This window comes from Chrysemys picta, chromosome 15 (genome assembly GCF_011386835.1).
Source record: "Chrysemys picta bellii isolate R12L10 chromosome 15, ASM1138683v2, whole genome shotgun sequence".
Lineage (NCBI taxonomy): Eukaryota > Metazoa > Chordata > Testudines > Emydidae > Chrysemys > Chrysemys picta.
The window spans coordinates 31,196,949-31,211,873 of record NC_088805.1 but is presented as its reverse complement, the minus strand read 5'-3'; the positions used below and the strand labels follow the sequence as shown (position 1 = coordinate 31,211,873).

At 40.6% G+C, this 14,925-nt stretch overlaps 1 protein-coding gene across 15 annotated transcripts in view; it reads left to right on the top strand.

Annotated features, from left to right (window-relative positions):
• Window positions 1-13,608, top strand: part of GIT2 (GIT ArfGAP 2) — a 52,185-nt gene extending 38,577 nt beyond the window's left edge. For 7 of the 15 annotated variants that reach the window (XM_065568865.1, XM_005298522.5, XM_005298519.5 and 4 more), the window contains 4 exons: window positions 246-328; window positions 462-650; window positions 8,204-8,267; window positions 9,107-13,608. In XM_065568865.1, the coding sequence (XP_065424937.1) occupies window positions 246-328; window positions 462-650; window positions 8,204-8,267; window positions 9,107-9,319 (549 nt within the window). In that variant the 3' untranslated portion in view covers window positions 9,320-13,608. Of the gene's footprint in view, window positions 1-245; window positions 329-461; window positions 651-3,495; window positions 3,651-7,219; window positions 7,242-8,203; window positions 8,268-9,106 lie in introns of all 15 variants that reach the window. The other 8 variants (XM_065568856.1, XM_042852388.2, XM_065568862.1 and 5 more) reach the window with 3 other exon arrangements.
• Window positions 13,609-14,925: the final 1,317 nt, after the last annotated feature.

Here is a 14,925-nt window from a genome sequence, read left to right as displayed (position 1 = left end):
CAGTGAGAGAAATTAACAAAATCTCAGCCCGTAAAATCTTAGCCTAAAATGTGTGAGTGGTATAACGTAGCACCGAACAGAGACTAATGGCCATGACAGCTTGAGCTTGTAAAGTAATGTAGGACCTAAATGAAGTCTTGTGCAAAGAGAATGAACTAGTTTACACAGGGAATAGTTCCCTGGCAAAGTTCTTGACCCTTTCTTTTTTTAGGTACTATCCTTAAACATTTCTTTATTCTTTGTAGGCATCGAAATTAGAGAAACAGAATAGCATGCCTGAAAGTGACTATGATAACCCCTCCCCCAGTTTGGAGTTGGATGAGACGGGGTATGTCTTATTACATGAATGAGCTAATGTTTGTGTCTGTATAGTGTCTGAAGACACAAAGCCCTAGTTAAGCGCTAATAGAAACTGCTCTGTAGTACAGTGACCACTTCAACATTCTTCTTTTTTTCCCCAGGCCAGGTAGGAAAGGAAGGCAGAGAAGTATCATTTGGCAGGGGGAAGGGTCTATCCCTGAGAACTCAGATACAGATGCAACCCCAAGTTCCACTTTGCCCAGTACAGAAGATGTTATTCGAAAAACTGAACAGATCACTAAAAATATCCAGGAGCTGCTGCGAGCAGCACAAGAGAATAAGCATGACAGGTAAGAATGGGAGTCTAAGTGCTCTGGAATTCCCAAGATTAAAAATATAATAAAATGCTTCCAAGCGTAGAGACTTTAATTTCATGTAAATGAATCATGTATGGTCATGTGTTCCCTGGGTTGCAGGGAGCAGCAGATGTTATTGGGGCTGTGGGCAAAAGGACATGGAACAGCTTCTCTCCATGGAACACTTCCTCGGGACTTGGCAGATATCCCTGGGAGCAGCCGCTGTTTGGAGCAGTGTCTGCTCCCAGTCTTCCTGCATCCCACTCAGTAAGAAGCAGTACAAGCAAGGGGAAGTGTTGGGAGATGGCTCCCTTGCAAATCCTGTTGCTAAAAAAGTGGAGGTCAAGGGACCACTGCAGAGGCCTGGGAACAAGTGGGATTTCCCCTGGATTCTCAAACTACACAGGAGTTATAGATCAGGGCACTTAGAAGGGAACATTCAGCAGTAACTGAGTGTAACCTCTGTGAAACAGCTGCAGTCAGGAAGGTTAAACTGCAGATGGTTTTGTTTGTGTACATAATTGCTATGTTCTCTGTAATAGTTAGGGCCCTACCAAATTCATGGCTGTGAAAAACACATCATGGACCATGAAATCAGACCTCCCCCATGAGATCTACCTACTGGAGGGGGCGGGGGGGGGAAGCAGGGCTACGGGTGCCCCAGATGGGGGCTCCTACCATGTACTGTGCTCCAGCTGTTAGAGCGCTGGGCTGGGGAGAGATGGGACTTTCTCTTCCCTTGCATGGCCACTCTCGGGTAGATCAGCCCCACCTCGGGGTACCTCCCTCAGCTGCAGGAAGCTCTGTGGCTGCACTGCCTTCAGAGCTTCCTGCAGCCAGAGGAGGTTCCCGGAAGTGGAGGTGGGTCTGATCTCCCCTGTGCTCCTGGAAGCACCCCAGTTGGGTAGTCCTGGCTGGGGTGGGACAGGATTTCCTCTTCCACTATATGGCTGCTTTCGGGGAGGGGGAATCATGCCCACCTGCGGGTACCTCCTCCGGCTGGCAAAAGCTCCATGGCTGCGCTGCCTTCAGAGCCCAACTCTGAAGGCAGCACAAAAGTGAGGGTGGCAATCCCACAACCCGCCCCCCCCAACCCTCTTTTGGGTCGGGGACTCCCAGGCTACAGCACCCTGAAATTTCAGATGTAAATATCTGAAAATGTGAAATTGACTCATTTTAAAACCATGAAATTGACCAAAATGGACCATGAATTTGGTAGGGCCCTAGCAATAGCCCTGTATCGTCTGTTTTTTATAGCACTAGATAAGCCATCGGCAAAAGCTGTTCTGAACTGTTCAAGCAGAGCCAAGAACTAGACAGGCTTTTCTCAAGTTTGCCAGTGCTAAAAATCAAAGCGGCCTATTTATCTGAACATCAAATTAGTACTCAGCCTGAGCTTCCCCCCATGCACGCTGACCTGACAGTTAACTTTGCCAAATCTCCCTGAGTTGTTGGTAATGATTCTTTGTGGTGCATCAACAGCAGGTGGTTCTCCTAGGTAGTTTTTTATAGGCATATAATGGCAGCTATATCATAGCGCATGTTAGTGCATTCCGTGTTAGCACTGAGTGGTCCTAGGCTCCAAATAAACTTCTCTTTTCCTCTGGCAGTTCTCCTTTGAACTGCAGTCACAGCCTCAGCGCTGAAGGACTATACAACACATTACCCATGAAACCAGCTAACTACCTTTGTTACACCTTGCAGCTCATAGAGTTCAGTTTCTGAGCTCCTTACCTCCATAGTTGTGGAAAACCAGGCAACAGTTGCATTCTGGGGGCCACTTCTGCTTCTTCCCTGCTTATTTACTTTGTTTGCACTTTCCTTTGGCTAGGTGGGAGATGCACGGTGTTTCCTGTGTGATCCTGGGTGGAGAAGTCAGACTGCAGTTTCTGACTGAGCTCACTTGAGTCAAAATTCAGACTTAGCCCCTTCCATAAACCACTCTTGATGTTTGCTCCCAGGGTTCTTACAAAGGGGAGCTGCAGTAAAAAATAACCAATATTCTTATTTTAAATTTTATTTGTATATTTTACCAGTAACAATAGTTGAAACGCACCAAAATCATCTAGAATAAAGAACCCAGGACATGTTTTTCCCCTGCTAAATTGAGTGAAGTTACTTAGTAAAGAATACTTTAATCCTTCCTCATGTTTTCTTGTTCCTCAAGTTAAGGGAGCATTTTTTTTAACACAAGGGACAAGTCTCTTTAGATCTGTAAATAAAACAAATTAAATTCATAAATGCAAATAAGAAAAATGAACGGAGAAATCTTTTGAAGAAATAATGATTAGCCTTGCAAAGAGACCTCTTCTGTCCCTTCTTTGGTATAGAAGAAAGATATTGAAGGGAAGGCTTTAAGAGATCAGCGTAAGGAACAAGTTGTTCGGTTATTAAAGCAGTGTTTCTTCTATGCCACAAATGGAGCATGTTGGTTACCATACTTAGGTGACTGTGACCCTCCAAAGCTCTTAGCCATGAACAAAAATGCAATATTGTATTGTATTGCATGGCTTTGCCTCAGATGTGCTACTGCTCAATGAATCACATAGCAGGGGCAAGCTATATGGGAAAATAATGGAACAAATCTATTTAACTTAATTTTGATATGAATAAGGCTATTTAGAGAAGTCCCTTTGCAAATATATTGTCATATAATTGAACTTCTGAGAACTGTAATGAAATTGCTTCCAAACTTTTGTTGGGAATATTGCAAATAAAAATGGCTTGCCACATGGATAATCTGAACATGAATGTTAATTGTTCTTCCATCATCCTAATGAAACTCCTTCCTTTTTCTCACTCTTTTTGTTCCTTTTCCTGTACTCATCTGTCTAAATAGACCATTAGAGCGTGCAAGCATGCTTAAGCTCAGACATAGCCTCGGCTGTTTCAGTACCCTGGTTCCATGGGCTGAGAGAGCTCCCCTGCAGCCTTTGACCCATCAGCAGTCTGATCCTACCTCCTGGTACTCTGGCCTCTGTCCCTGCCTTCCAGGCACAGTGTCCTTTCTCTTTTTCTCTGCTGCCTTTCCCCCCTCATGCACGTCCAACACCGGGGTGGTTCGAGGTTATGCATGAAAGGCTTTAAATGATAAGAAAACTTATAGGTAATAAGTACTAAGAGTTACGGGGCCAATCCTATGTCCTGTGAAGTTAATAGGAGCTTTTACTGTTGACTTCGGTGGGAGCAAGATCAGGGCCTAGTGGTACAGCTAACAGAGGCTTGAGGTTTCCCTCCGACAGCCCTAGCTTGTCTCTCCATTCTGGTCATCTATCAAAAAAATGGCATCTGATCATTGATGACATAATTTGTTGTTGCAGTGTCCACGCACTGTTACTGCAGAAATAGCATTATTTGCATGACCCATAACATACAACATTTATTCTAACAACAGTCTGTTTATGGTGAATACTAGAGCCTAGTTTCTAGCTTGCATAAATTACCATCAAAACTAAATTTTAGGTTTTAATAAGTTTACGTAATGGCAACCCAAAACTTCAAAACCTGACCAAAATACTGTTCTGATCTTTAAGACCTACTGCATCTGAGATACAAAACCTGTTTAAAGGAAAGTTTAAAATCCAGTGTTTATGGGCTGTGACCTGTCCCCAAGCTTTAATCCTAAACACTATTATGGCCAGTCATCGCTATCAAAGTGAGAGGAAGGGTTACAGGAAGTCTTCAGAAATTCTCTGTAATAAGAATATTTTCAAAATTTGACAATTCCCTAAAATTTGTGTAGATTTAGGAAGCCAATTCAGTCGCACTATGACCTCTAGTGTCTACCCAGATTTTAGTCAGTGTGTGTTTTTAAAAAAAAAAAAAATTTTTTTAATCATCACTAGTGAGAAGTATCGTTTTGTGTCTGCACATTTTGTACAATAGAGTCCTGGGGTTGCTAGATGCTATGGTGATACAAATCATAGTACTAATAAAGTACTTAGAGTTTGAAATGCTTATCTTACATTGGTAGAGGCTTTCCTCAAATATACATTGAAAACTTTGATGCAACAAACCCAGATGGCCTGGAAATATGCACCTAACTATTGCATCTCTAATACACTCTTACATTCCATAATTACTGGGGCCTGTTACTGTGCCATGGAAATCAATGGAGGCTTAAACTGCACCTTTTTTTCTTGTTTTCTGTAGGTTTCCTCTACTATTCAGTGTGGCTCATGGAGAGTAAATTGGTTATTAGCCCTACTCTCCTTTCTAGTAGAGCAGGGATTGCTACAGTGCACTTTTGGTAAAAAAACTAGTGATGGTGGGAAGTCTCATTTTGTTTGGAAGAGCCCATGGGAATGCAACACGCACACAATCAAGATGTCCCCCTTTTATAGCAACTTTCCTGCATAACTCAAATGACCCCTAAGTGTGTTGCTTTCCTTTTTAGTGTATCTGTAATTTACATGTTTGGGGTTTTTTTGCATGTTCAGTATTGCAAGTTAATTGAATAAAACGATTGTGATTTCAGTCTGAAAGTGATTTTTAGATTTAGAATTGAGAGATTATGCTAAGGAAAAATATTCTTCTTTTGAATGGTACTGCCTGATAAACTAATTTTAAAAATACTAGCTTAAAATCTGAACTATACTAACTATCCTGTAGATTATTATCTTAAATGAAGTATTTGGAAAGTATAGGTTTTAAAAGTAGACTTTTGACAGAAGGCTAAACTTCTTTCAGGCTTCAGGTAACTCTAAAATTATTGACCAGAAGCTTCTCTTTTGAACAGAGATCAATTTTAATTCTAATTTTTAAATATTTTTCAGGGTCTAAAGCAGAATCTGTAAGGATTCTTAAAATCTACTTTTGAATTATTAGTTAGCACTTCGTAATAGTTCTGCTTGACAGAATAATCGAAAGTTTAGCACAAACTATGCAGTCTAAAAGTAAATATTAACCATGATGAAATGCATGTATTTTACCAGTTGCTGTCTCTTGCTGGTTTTGTGTAGTACGTGTTCACCATGTGTCTACATTCACCAGGCATTCTTCATTTTTTTTTCAGTTTGCCTTAGATGAAGTTTTACAATCTTGTAGTTACACTTCACCAAAAAAGTGAGGTGTGCATCCTGAATAAGAATTAGGAGTTACATAACAGCTTCTCTTTAAATTGGTAATCTTTGATTTATGCAATGAACGGGGAAGATTTAACTTTCAGCAGTACTGCATTGACAGCCTAATGTTCACGATGGACTGTCAAGTATGGAAATAAATGTTCTCTAAAGTGAATTGTTTCCTGGGCCTGTGTCTTCACAGCAAGCTAAAGAATGCACAAGGGTTAACCTTTGGCCCTGAGAAGCCCTGACAAGTGACATGAGTTGAGATTGTATATACTGTGCACTGGAGAAACAAGGTGGGGGAAGTAATGTTTTTTATAGGACCAACTTCTGTTGGTAAAAGAGACCAGCTTTTGAGCTATACAGAGCTTTCCTTCAGGTCTGAAAAAGGTACTCAAGGTCAGAGCTAAATACAAGGTGTAACAGATTGTTTAGCATAAGTAGTTAACACATATTGTAGGAGACCATTCAGTACCCCCCACAACACACCTTTCAAGATCCATAGGTCCTACACGTGCCTATCACAACATGTGGTAGACCTCATCCAGTGCATTAAATGGCCCAATAACAACTATGTGGGTGAACCAGACAATCACGACACACTCAAATGAACTCTCCCAGAAAATCAGACAAAAACCCCACAGCACCCATGGGCGAACACTTTTCACAACTCGATCTCTCCATATCTGACCTCTGTCGTCATCCTCAAAGGAAACTTGCACAACATCTTCAAAAGATGAGCCTGGGAACTTAAATTCATAACTTTGCTAGACACTGAAAATCATGGTCTTAATAAAGACACTGGATTTATGGCTTATTACAACAATCAGTAACCCACTAACTCCCCTTTTTTGTCCTACGACTGCAGAGGTGTTAACAGGCCACTCCACCTGGAATGGTCTCTCACAACATGTTGTATGCAGTGTCGTAGCCATGTCAGTCCCAGGATATTAGAGAGACTAGGTGGATGTTGGTAATCACTTGAAGAAAAGCTCTGTGTAGCTCGAAAGTTTGTCTCTTTCACCAACAGCAATTGGACCAATAAAAAATATTGGCTCACCCACCTTGTCTTTCTAGGATGTTAATCCTAGGATCCACATGGCTACAACAATACTACAATTTACTGTGCAGTGTCTGTTTCTGAGCTTTTGCTCTATCTTTGTTATGTGTGCTTCAAAGCTCAGTTGGGAGATTACTGGTGAAAATGTCTGTGGAGGTCATACACCTTAGAGATTGCTGCTGAGTGTTTGAAAATAGCTTTATGCAGATTTGATGTAAAGATAAATAGCAATTCTTTTCTTGGAGAAACTCTGAACTTCATAAATGTAACCAAAGAAGATCATTTGTAGGAAAGCAGTCTGCACTGGCTACCAGGGTATGGACAAGGTGACCTAGTAGGTCTCATTTCTAATTTTGATCATCCCAAATTGTTGACAAAATATTATTTGTGTAAAACTTAAACATTTAAATAAAAGTTTTTTTTGTTTTTTTTTAAAGATTTTTCAGCTCCACTTCCAAGGTTAGTATATATCTAAGTCTGCATAGATCTTTGACTTGGCAGCTTACTTACTTAAATCTTTTACTAAAGTTTGGTTTCATAGTACTTTGGGGCTTGTACAGAAAATTCCATTCTTAAAATGATAGCAGATTAAATCTGATCTCAGTCTACACACATGAGAATGTGTTTTGTATTTTGTTTTTTGTCAGCCCTGCACACTCAGCCTGGGATCTGAGAGTCACTCTGGGATCTTAGATACACTTGTGCAATCCTGATGTCTCCAGTTAAAATACCCTTTAAACAGCAGAATCTGGAACTTTTATTTTGTGCCTGCAATTGTCTTCTCGCCATTTACTTACACACACATACACATATATGTATAAATTTTTTAAAATCTCTGACACGTTACATTTTGAACAGGCAGATAAACCCCTCTAGAACATATTGTGCCACTTCTGTGGGAATGCAGAGCCAAACTCTAAAATTTGAATATTCAAATTGTGACTTTAGGAAATGTCAATCATGTACACTGATGTGCTGTTTTCACATTTGTAAGCATGTATTTCCATACTTGAGTATCTGACAGTGCTGGATACAGGATAGCGTGTGCAACCCATTACTCTTCCCCCACAAGCTGTTAATCCAAGAATAGTTTAAAACTTTGATTTACCTAATGCAAAGAGTCTTACATCAGCTGTGAAGTTCTTGCTTTTCCTGAAGTTGTTTGTAGTACAGTGTGGTTGAAACACAAATTTGTACATAATTTACTAATGAATGTTTCAATGGGAAGCTTCATCAGGCTTGCGTGTTGCAGAGAATCTGCTACAGTTGTGTTTGGAGGCTGTGCTAAGACAATGTTAGAAGATAATGTGCCGTTCTGTTAACTGGTTTGCTTTTGGAGAAATAGTCACTAACTAATTGAACTTCAAGAAAATCCAATGTTTTTGCTGCTTTTGAATACTCTTTTTTGCATCTTCTTGCAGTTATATACCGTGCTCGGAAAGAATACATGTGGCAGTAACAGAAATGGCAGCCTTGTTCCCAAAAGTGAGTCGCTTTATTTCTTCAGCAATGGCAATGTTTCTCAAATGTATTCTGCTCCCAATCTCACTTATCTTGAGGCTTTGTGACAGAAGAACCTTTAAGGGAAGTTGGTGCAATGAAGGAAATATTTCTGATTGGACATGGGGGGGGGAGGTTGATTTGGTTAAGAAAATCAATAAGGAAATTTAAAATTCCTAAGCTTTCGCTCCTTTTTATTTTACAGTGGTTCCTCCCTGGGTTAGATTTTTTGCAATGAACAAAAAGCAAAAGATGGATAGATAGGAGGGAGGAACATTACTTTCATCAAGACGAGGATCTTTGTCAGACCTTGCAGCTTTCTATTTGTCACCATGCCAAGTGGGTAGAGTTAGTTGGTACACCAGGATGCACAGGTTGGTTGAGATGAAATGCCCACAGTTCCCATAAGCCAAGGACGCTTACATCTTGCTTGAACAGCGATGGAGCTATACCAGAACTTTGCTTGACCTGTCATCTCGTGACTTGCATGGATGTAGACCAGGTCTCTAGACAGGGTAGTCTCTAGACCACTTCTCAGGTCTTTTATAGGCAGCTTTCTGGGAGCAAAGAATTATCTGTGTGGGTCTCAATGAATTCCAAAGGGTCTGCTTCTGCCCAATGTCTTGTCTTGCCACAAGGTGCCCTACAAGCCCTTCCTTTCCTGGCCTTTGACAAGGAAAAAGCTACTGAGCCCAGGCCACCTTGCTACAGTATTCGAGCATTTTCAAACAAATGCTAAATCTCACTGATTCAGAGTCATCCTAAAACATCTGTGTATAATCCATACTAGCTAGCTCGAGCTTTGTTTGCTTTTCCCTTCCCAGAAACCCAAATCTGAGCTGGTAAGGACGTCGCTGCGGCTGCTGACATCTAGTGCCTACAGACTCCAGTCTGAATGCAAAAAAACCCTGCCCATAGAGACCTGCCCTACCACGGACATCCAGCTGGTCACTCAGCAAGTGATTCAGTGTGCATATGACATTGCCAAGGCTGCTAAACAACTGGTTACCATCACAACCAAAGAGAACAACAACTGAGTCCTCTCGGGTTTTTTAGTCTTGGTTTTTTAGAGATTGGAGTTTAAATTTAGACATGTAACTTTTCAAATTTTTACAAGAAAACTAAGGGGGGGGAAGTTCAACTTTTTTAAACTCAGTATTATTTTTGCATGTTTTCTAACAGAACTTTCAAAGATTAATTTAACCCACTGCCTTATTTTTGTGCCTGTGTTGCCAGTTTAATGACTGAATATAGTGTGTTGCAAACAGCTATTGAGCCAATATCACATACCAACATTGTATCAGAGGTTCTTCTAGGAGATTCCTTGGAGCTGTATTCTGCTTTCGGATATTGCACGTGCGCACACAACTCTCATTCAAGTCAAATGCGCATATCAAAGGGCAGAATCTAGCCTTGAACTGCTCTGCATGGTGAATCCCCTTGAATAACAAACTCTCTCTCAGCAGGACAGTGGACTGTGAAGGCTCCAGGAGTGTAACTGTTGAACAGTCAGTAGAATGAAGTTTTATATAGTCTTCCTGAGAATTGAATACAAAGTTATATTCTCTGTTTCATATCAACTGTTGTGCAATAACCAGTCCTTAGTCTGCTGAAACTAGTAGTTGTGGGCATCCAAACCTATTAAATGTTAACTATACAAGGTCTTTGTCACTTTTATCTATTTTGGAAGGAAGCATGAGATTAAGTAGTTTCTTTTAGTTGTCACTATGCCACTAGTCTATACATTTGATGTTGCTTTAGAAAGGCATTAGTGGTTACAACCCATCATTTTCATTTCTCTGAAAAACTCACTTTGAAGTTTCCCACAGCATTTATTCCCATTTTAGTGTCCTCTTTAAGGCTGTCTTGTTTGCAGCAGTATTGTTGTTTAATATCTTTTTAGATGCAGTTTCACTAAAGAGTTCAGTGATTTCTTTAAAATGGAAGATAAGAGGGCCGGTTCAAAAGAAGCCATGCCTGACATGGTACATCATACTATACCTCACTGTAGTGGAATGTGAAAAATACACTTTTTATATAGTACCTCTCATGCCAAGCTTCCAAAAACTACAAACTATATACAGATCGACACCTACCTTAAGGGTCACCTTCAATACACAACCCACCATGTGCTAACCAACCACTTTAATGTATTCCCTAGCTAAGTTCCAGTACCTTTTTCTTTAAAGATCATGGGTAAAATTTTCAAAACCACCTGAATCCTCATTTTCAAGGGGGACACAGGTACTTAAAGAGCCTGAGTCTTACTGAAAGTCAGTGAAACTTGGGTTCTTAAGTGCCTGTCACCTTTGAAAATGTGGACTTAAACTCCTAAGTCAAGCTCATGCCTACTGACCTGTTTTGATAATCACTTAAAGCACTGGTCTACTTACAAGTGAACCTGTGAAAATGAGATTGAGAGGTCCCAGTCTGGCTACAAACAATATGTTCAGTTCATATATAAAAAGATGTTTTTCCTGTTTACCAATCAGTCCTACAACCTCCCCCGGAGATCTGAATGTCCGCTGTTCTGATTCGTATGCAATCAGTAATGAAGATTCAGAGGCACTCAATGACACCTGTACAGTACCAATATCTGCAGTGAGTTAAACAGCTGAGGGCAGAATTTGGTCTTGCAATGGGAACTTAGTTAACTATCATGTTTTGTGATTCGCTGTAGCTGTGCAGATGCTGTTGAGCTAAAAGGAAAAAGTAGTTGAATTATTTTTGTTGTTGAAGTGAGAAGAGACTGAATGCAAAGAGGGAGCAGATATGTTGTAGTTCATTATTTTTTCTAACTATAACAACACTTAACATAGCTATTTCCCAGTGATGCTAAACCATCAGATAATGACTGGATTATAAGCCCTGGATGTTATACATAGTTACATACATATAAAAACATGAGGAAGTTTGACCTCTGACGGCAGGTTTTCCATCACGCTAACCACCTTCCCTTGTTATAAAATACTCCTACAATTCGTAGTTTCCTCTGGAGGCCCCAAAACCCATAGGACCACACGCATGCAGTTTGCCATGTTAGTTTACTCAGTTACCATTCAAGTGTGAGATTACAGGTAAACTGGTCAAGAGTCACCATATAATGTTTTGTCTGAATATATAAATGCTAAATTTATTTTTCACATAAATGTTTGATTCAAAAACACTCTATTGTAGGAGGCTGTCTACTGTTCTAGAAGCAGAGTCTGCAGTATTTAGTTTGTTAAAATCACAATTCTTTAGGTTTTTTTGGTGATAAAAATTTGCCGTGTTTTAGGTTAACAAACAAAAATTAAACCTTCAGAGGTTCCTTCCTTTTAAAATTATAATGTGTTTGTATGTATATATAAACACTGAATAAGTGCCATAATATTGTTGGATGCTGATGTTGTAATGAACTGCCTTTTTTAAAGTATTGTACTATTTTGGGATTAAAAGAAAGTAGGTAGGGGATAATCCTGTTGCAGTCTGATTCATAAATAATGTATCCTGTCCCCGCTCCTGTATCTAGCGCTGTCTCTAAGCATCTGGAAATGCATTTAGACCAGGCTGTGATTTGAATAGTAGAGAAGTATTTTTAAAACCTATTACCAAAATTAAAGCACTCGTAATGCATTGTATGAAATAGAATAACCCCACTTAAGAACTGCTTTGAACTAGCACAGTAGGGACATGCAGCATGCGATTTGCTAGTATCCATCAGGACATCACTACACGTGGTTTTTACATGTCCTGTGTGGGATACAGAGTAATTTCATGTTTCCTAAAATTTTATTTAAGGATATCAACTTTTTTAAATGCTTGCTCGGTGCCAAAACTGGAAAAGTCCCTTCAGATGAATAACTGTACATCTTTCCTGTGTTGGCGGCAGGTTTTCCAAGTACCCGATTCAATTAGACTCTGGCATGATGAGCTATACAAGTGTGGCTAAAGTGTAACCCACTTCACATTCTGTATCTAGATATTTTTTTAAATGTCAAACATCAGTTTTATGGTCCTGTTGGTAAACTGCACCTTGTCTAAATAGTTCTGTTCTGCTTACGTATTGGTCATCGTAGCAAGTTATTGCACTAAGCAGTTATACATCTGGTGTGATATCTGCAGTATTCTTATTATGGTACTTCCTTTCAAGAAGCCAGTAGGACAGAGGTGCACTTTATGGAAATGGCACTTAGTGCAAAAGCTGACTCTACTCCAACCAAACCCTGGTTAGCTCAATGTATTAATCTGCTCCACCCATTGTTGGTGTTTGCCAAAGTAGTCGATTGGGCCCAAAGCTTGTGTAGCATTATGCTTTGGACTGTGTGGATGTGTCTACACTGCACTGTAAGCCAAGGGTTTGAGCTCAGACTCAAGCCTAACCCCCTGTGTATCTATACACAAATTGCACTAGCCAACAGTCCAGAACCCCAGGGCGGGAGGAGGGTCACACCCAGACCCAGCACTCAAGCCCTGTTGCTTTGCAGAGTAGGCTCAACCCTACTGGACTTGCGCTCTGGCGTCTGCCAAAAGTATCCCCTGACCTGTCTTTCATTGTCCTCTGGATGGTCAAGTTTGGCGGATGGTCAGATTTCCCCACTGCATCATGAACAAAGGGCTAGAGTAGCCACATTTTGGAGGGTGCTAGGACTCGGGCCTGCATAATGCAGTGTAGTTGCTGGAGCCCCCTGTTGGGACCCTGCATTCAGCCATTCCTGACTTGTGGTTATAGATGAGTGTAGATGCTCAGGGTATGTCTCCACTGTGATGAAACCATCTGCGGCTGGCCTGTATCAGCTGACTCAGGCTCACAGGGCGGGGTCCCAGAGCCTGGGCTTCAGCTCAAGCTCGGCTATCTACCCTGCAAAGTTCATAGCCCTGCAGAGCTGACAATGGCCAATGTGGGTGTTTTATTGCAGTGTAGACAAATCCTCAAGCCCTAGGTGAACAAAGCGAGGGTCTGCTAACTCGAGTTCTACTAACCCTGGTCTTACATTGCAGTGTAGACATGCTTTGAATGGCTGCAGGGCAGGAGCTATTAAAATATCTGGAGTAGTTTAGGTGCAAAAAGATGGGGGGGTTTTCCTGTGGCTGGAACCCCACTTTCACATAGCTTGTATGTTTTCCCTCTTGCGCTTACAGAAATGTAATCCTCTCTCTCTACAACAATGCTGCACAGGAAAGTGAAAATGCCTTTTTATGAACTTGTATCTGTCCATATTGTACTCATGATTTAGCCTTTAATGTTTACTGTATTACATAAAATTACTGTACAACCCTTTAAGTGTTATAAAATTGTTTGGGATTATTTGCCTGCTACTTATGCAATAAACAGGCTTTTAAAGTGCTTTGCCTTTGGGATATATGGGCCAAATACAAAGTACATACAAGATGGTACTATAAACAGTGCAAAGGAGTAAATCTCCGTGTAACTAATGCACTGAGAAGCAGTGCGTATTTAAAATAGATGAATTAAGGATTTAGACCTTGGTGGTCCTAGTTTTCCTGCTATCTTCTGGTATATGCACATCATCAGTAGGCCAAATCCAGAAGAGATAGAAGCTACGTGCCAGTAAGCGTGTCTGTCTCCACTGCTGTTACAGATGGGGATGTCAAGTATCAAAGGGGTAGCCGTGTTAGTCTGAATCTGTAAAAAGCAACAGAGGGTCCTGTGGCACCTTTAAGACTAACAGAAGTATTGGAGCATAAGCTTTCGGGGGTGAATGCCCACTTCGTCAGTCTTGCGTCTGATGAAGTGGGCATTCACCCACGAAAGCTTATGCTCCAATACTTCTGTTAGTCAAAGGTGCCACAGGACCCTCTGTTGCTTCTTACAGATGGGGATGTGGTGGCAAAGGGCCATAAGTTATACCATCTTACTCACCTCTGCCTGGTTTCCTAACTGTAGAGCATTAATATCCTTAATGTGTTCAGCCAGTTAAATTAAAAAATTATAAAGGATTGAAAACTGCCAATAAATTCAGCTACTTCTCTTCTTACTCCTTCATTCTGTGTGCATCAAATAGTCACATTTTTTATCATGCTGTAATAACCCATCCTTGCTGCTTCAGGAGTGGTATTGGCAGGCAATGAAGGAAATCCTGCACAATATAAAACTAAAAGCTACCACTGACAGTTGGAAGGGGGCTTATAGCAAATATATTGCCCCAGCATTCAAAATTAATGGTGCTCAGTTGAACTACATCAAAGTTTTATTCTGTATTTTATAAGGCTGGGTGTACTCTAGAAACTCTTCCTGGTACAGTGATGATGTTTAGGAGTGTTAATTTTTGGTGACATTTTTATAGTGGCAAAGTACATTTGGTAGCATGGCTCATTTCATTTGGGGAACTGGTGAGAGCTATACAGGCCAAAGCACTTCTTTGCTGGTAACTGCACCTCCACTAGAAGGATTTGCCACTGGAGCTATACCATCAAACCTTCTCATGTAGACCTGGCCTTAGACAAAGTCTGACTTCATTTATGTAATTATGTTATAGTGCTGATCTTGAATTGCATCATGAATATGGAATGTGTATCATACCAGTCAGAACTGGTCCACTAGATTAAGTTGCCTTTGGCATTTTCCCCTCTTGAAACTCACGATGCACTCACCACCTGTGTGATGATTTACATATGGAAATTCATTCAACTCCTGATTTAC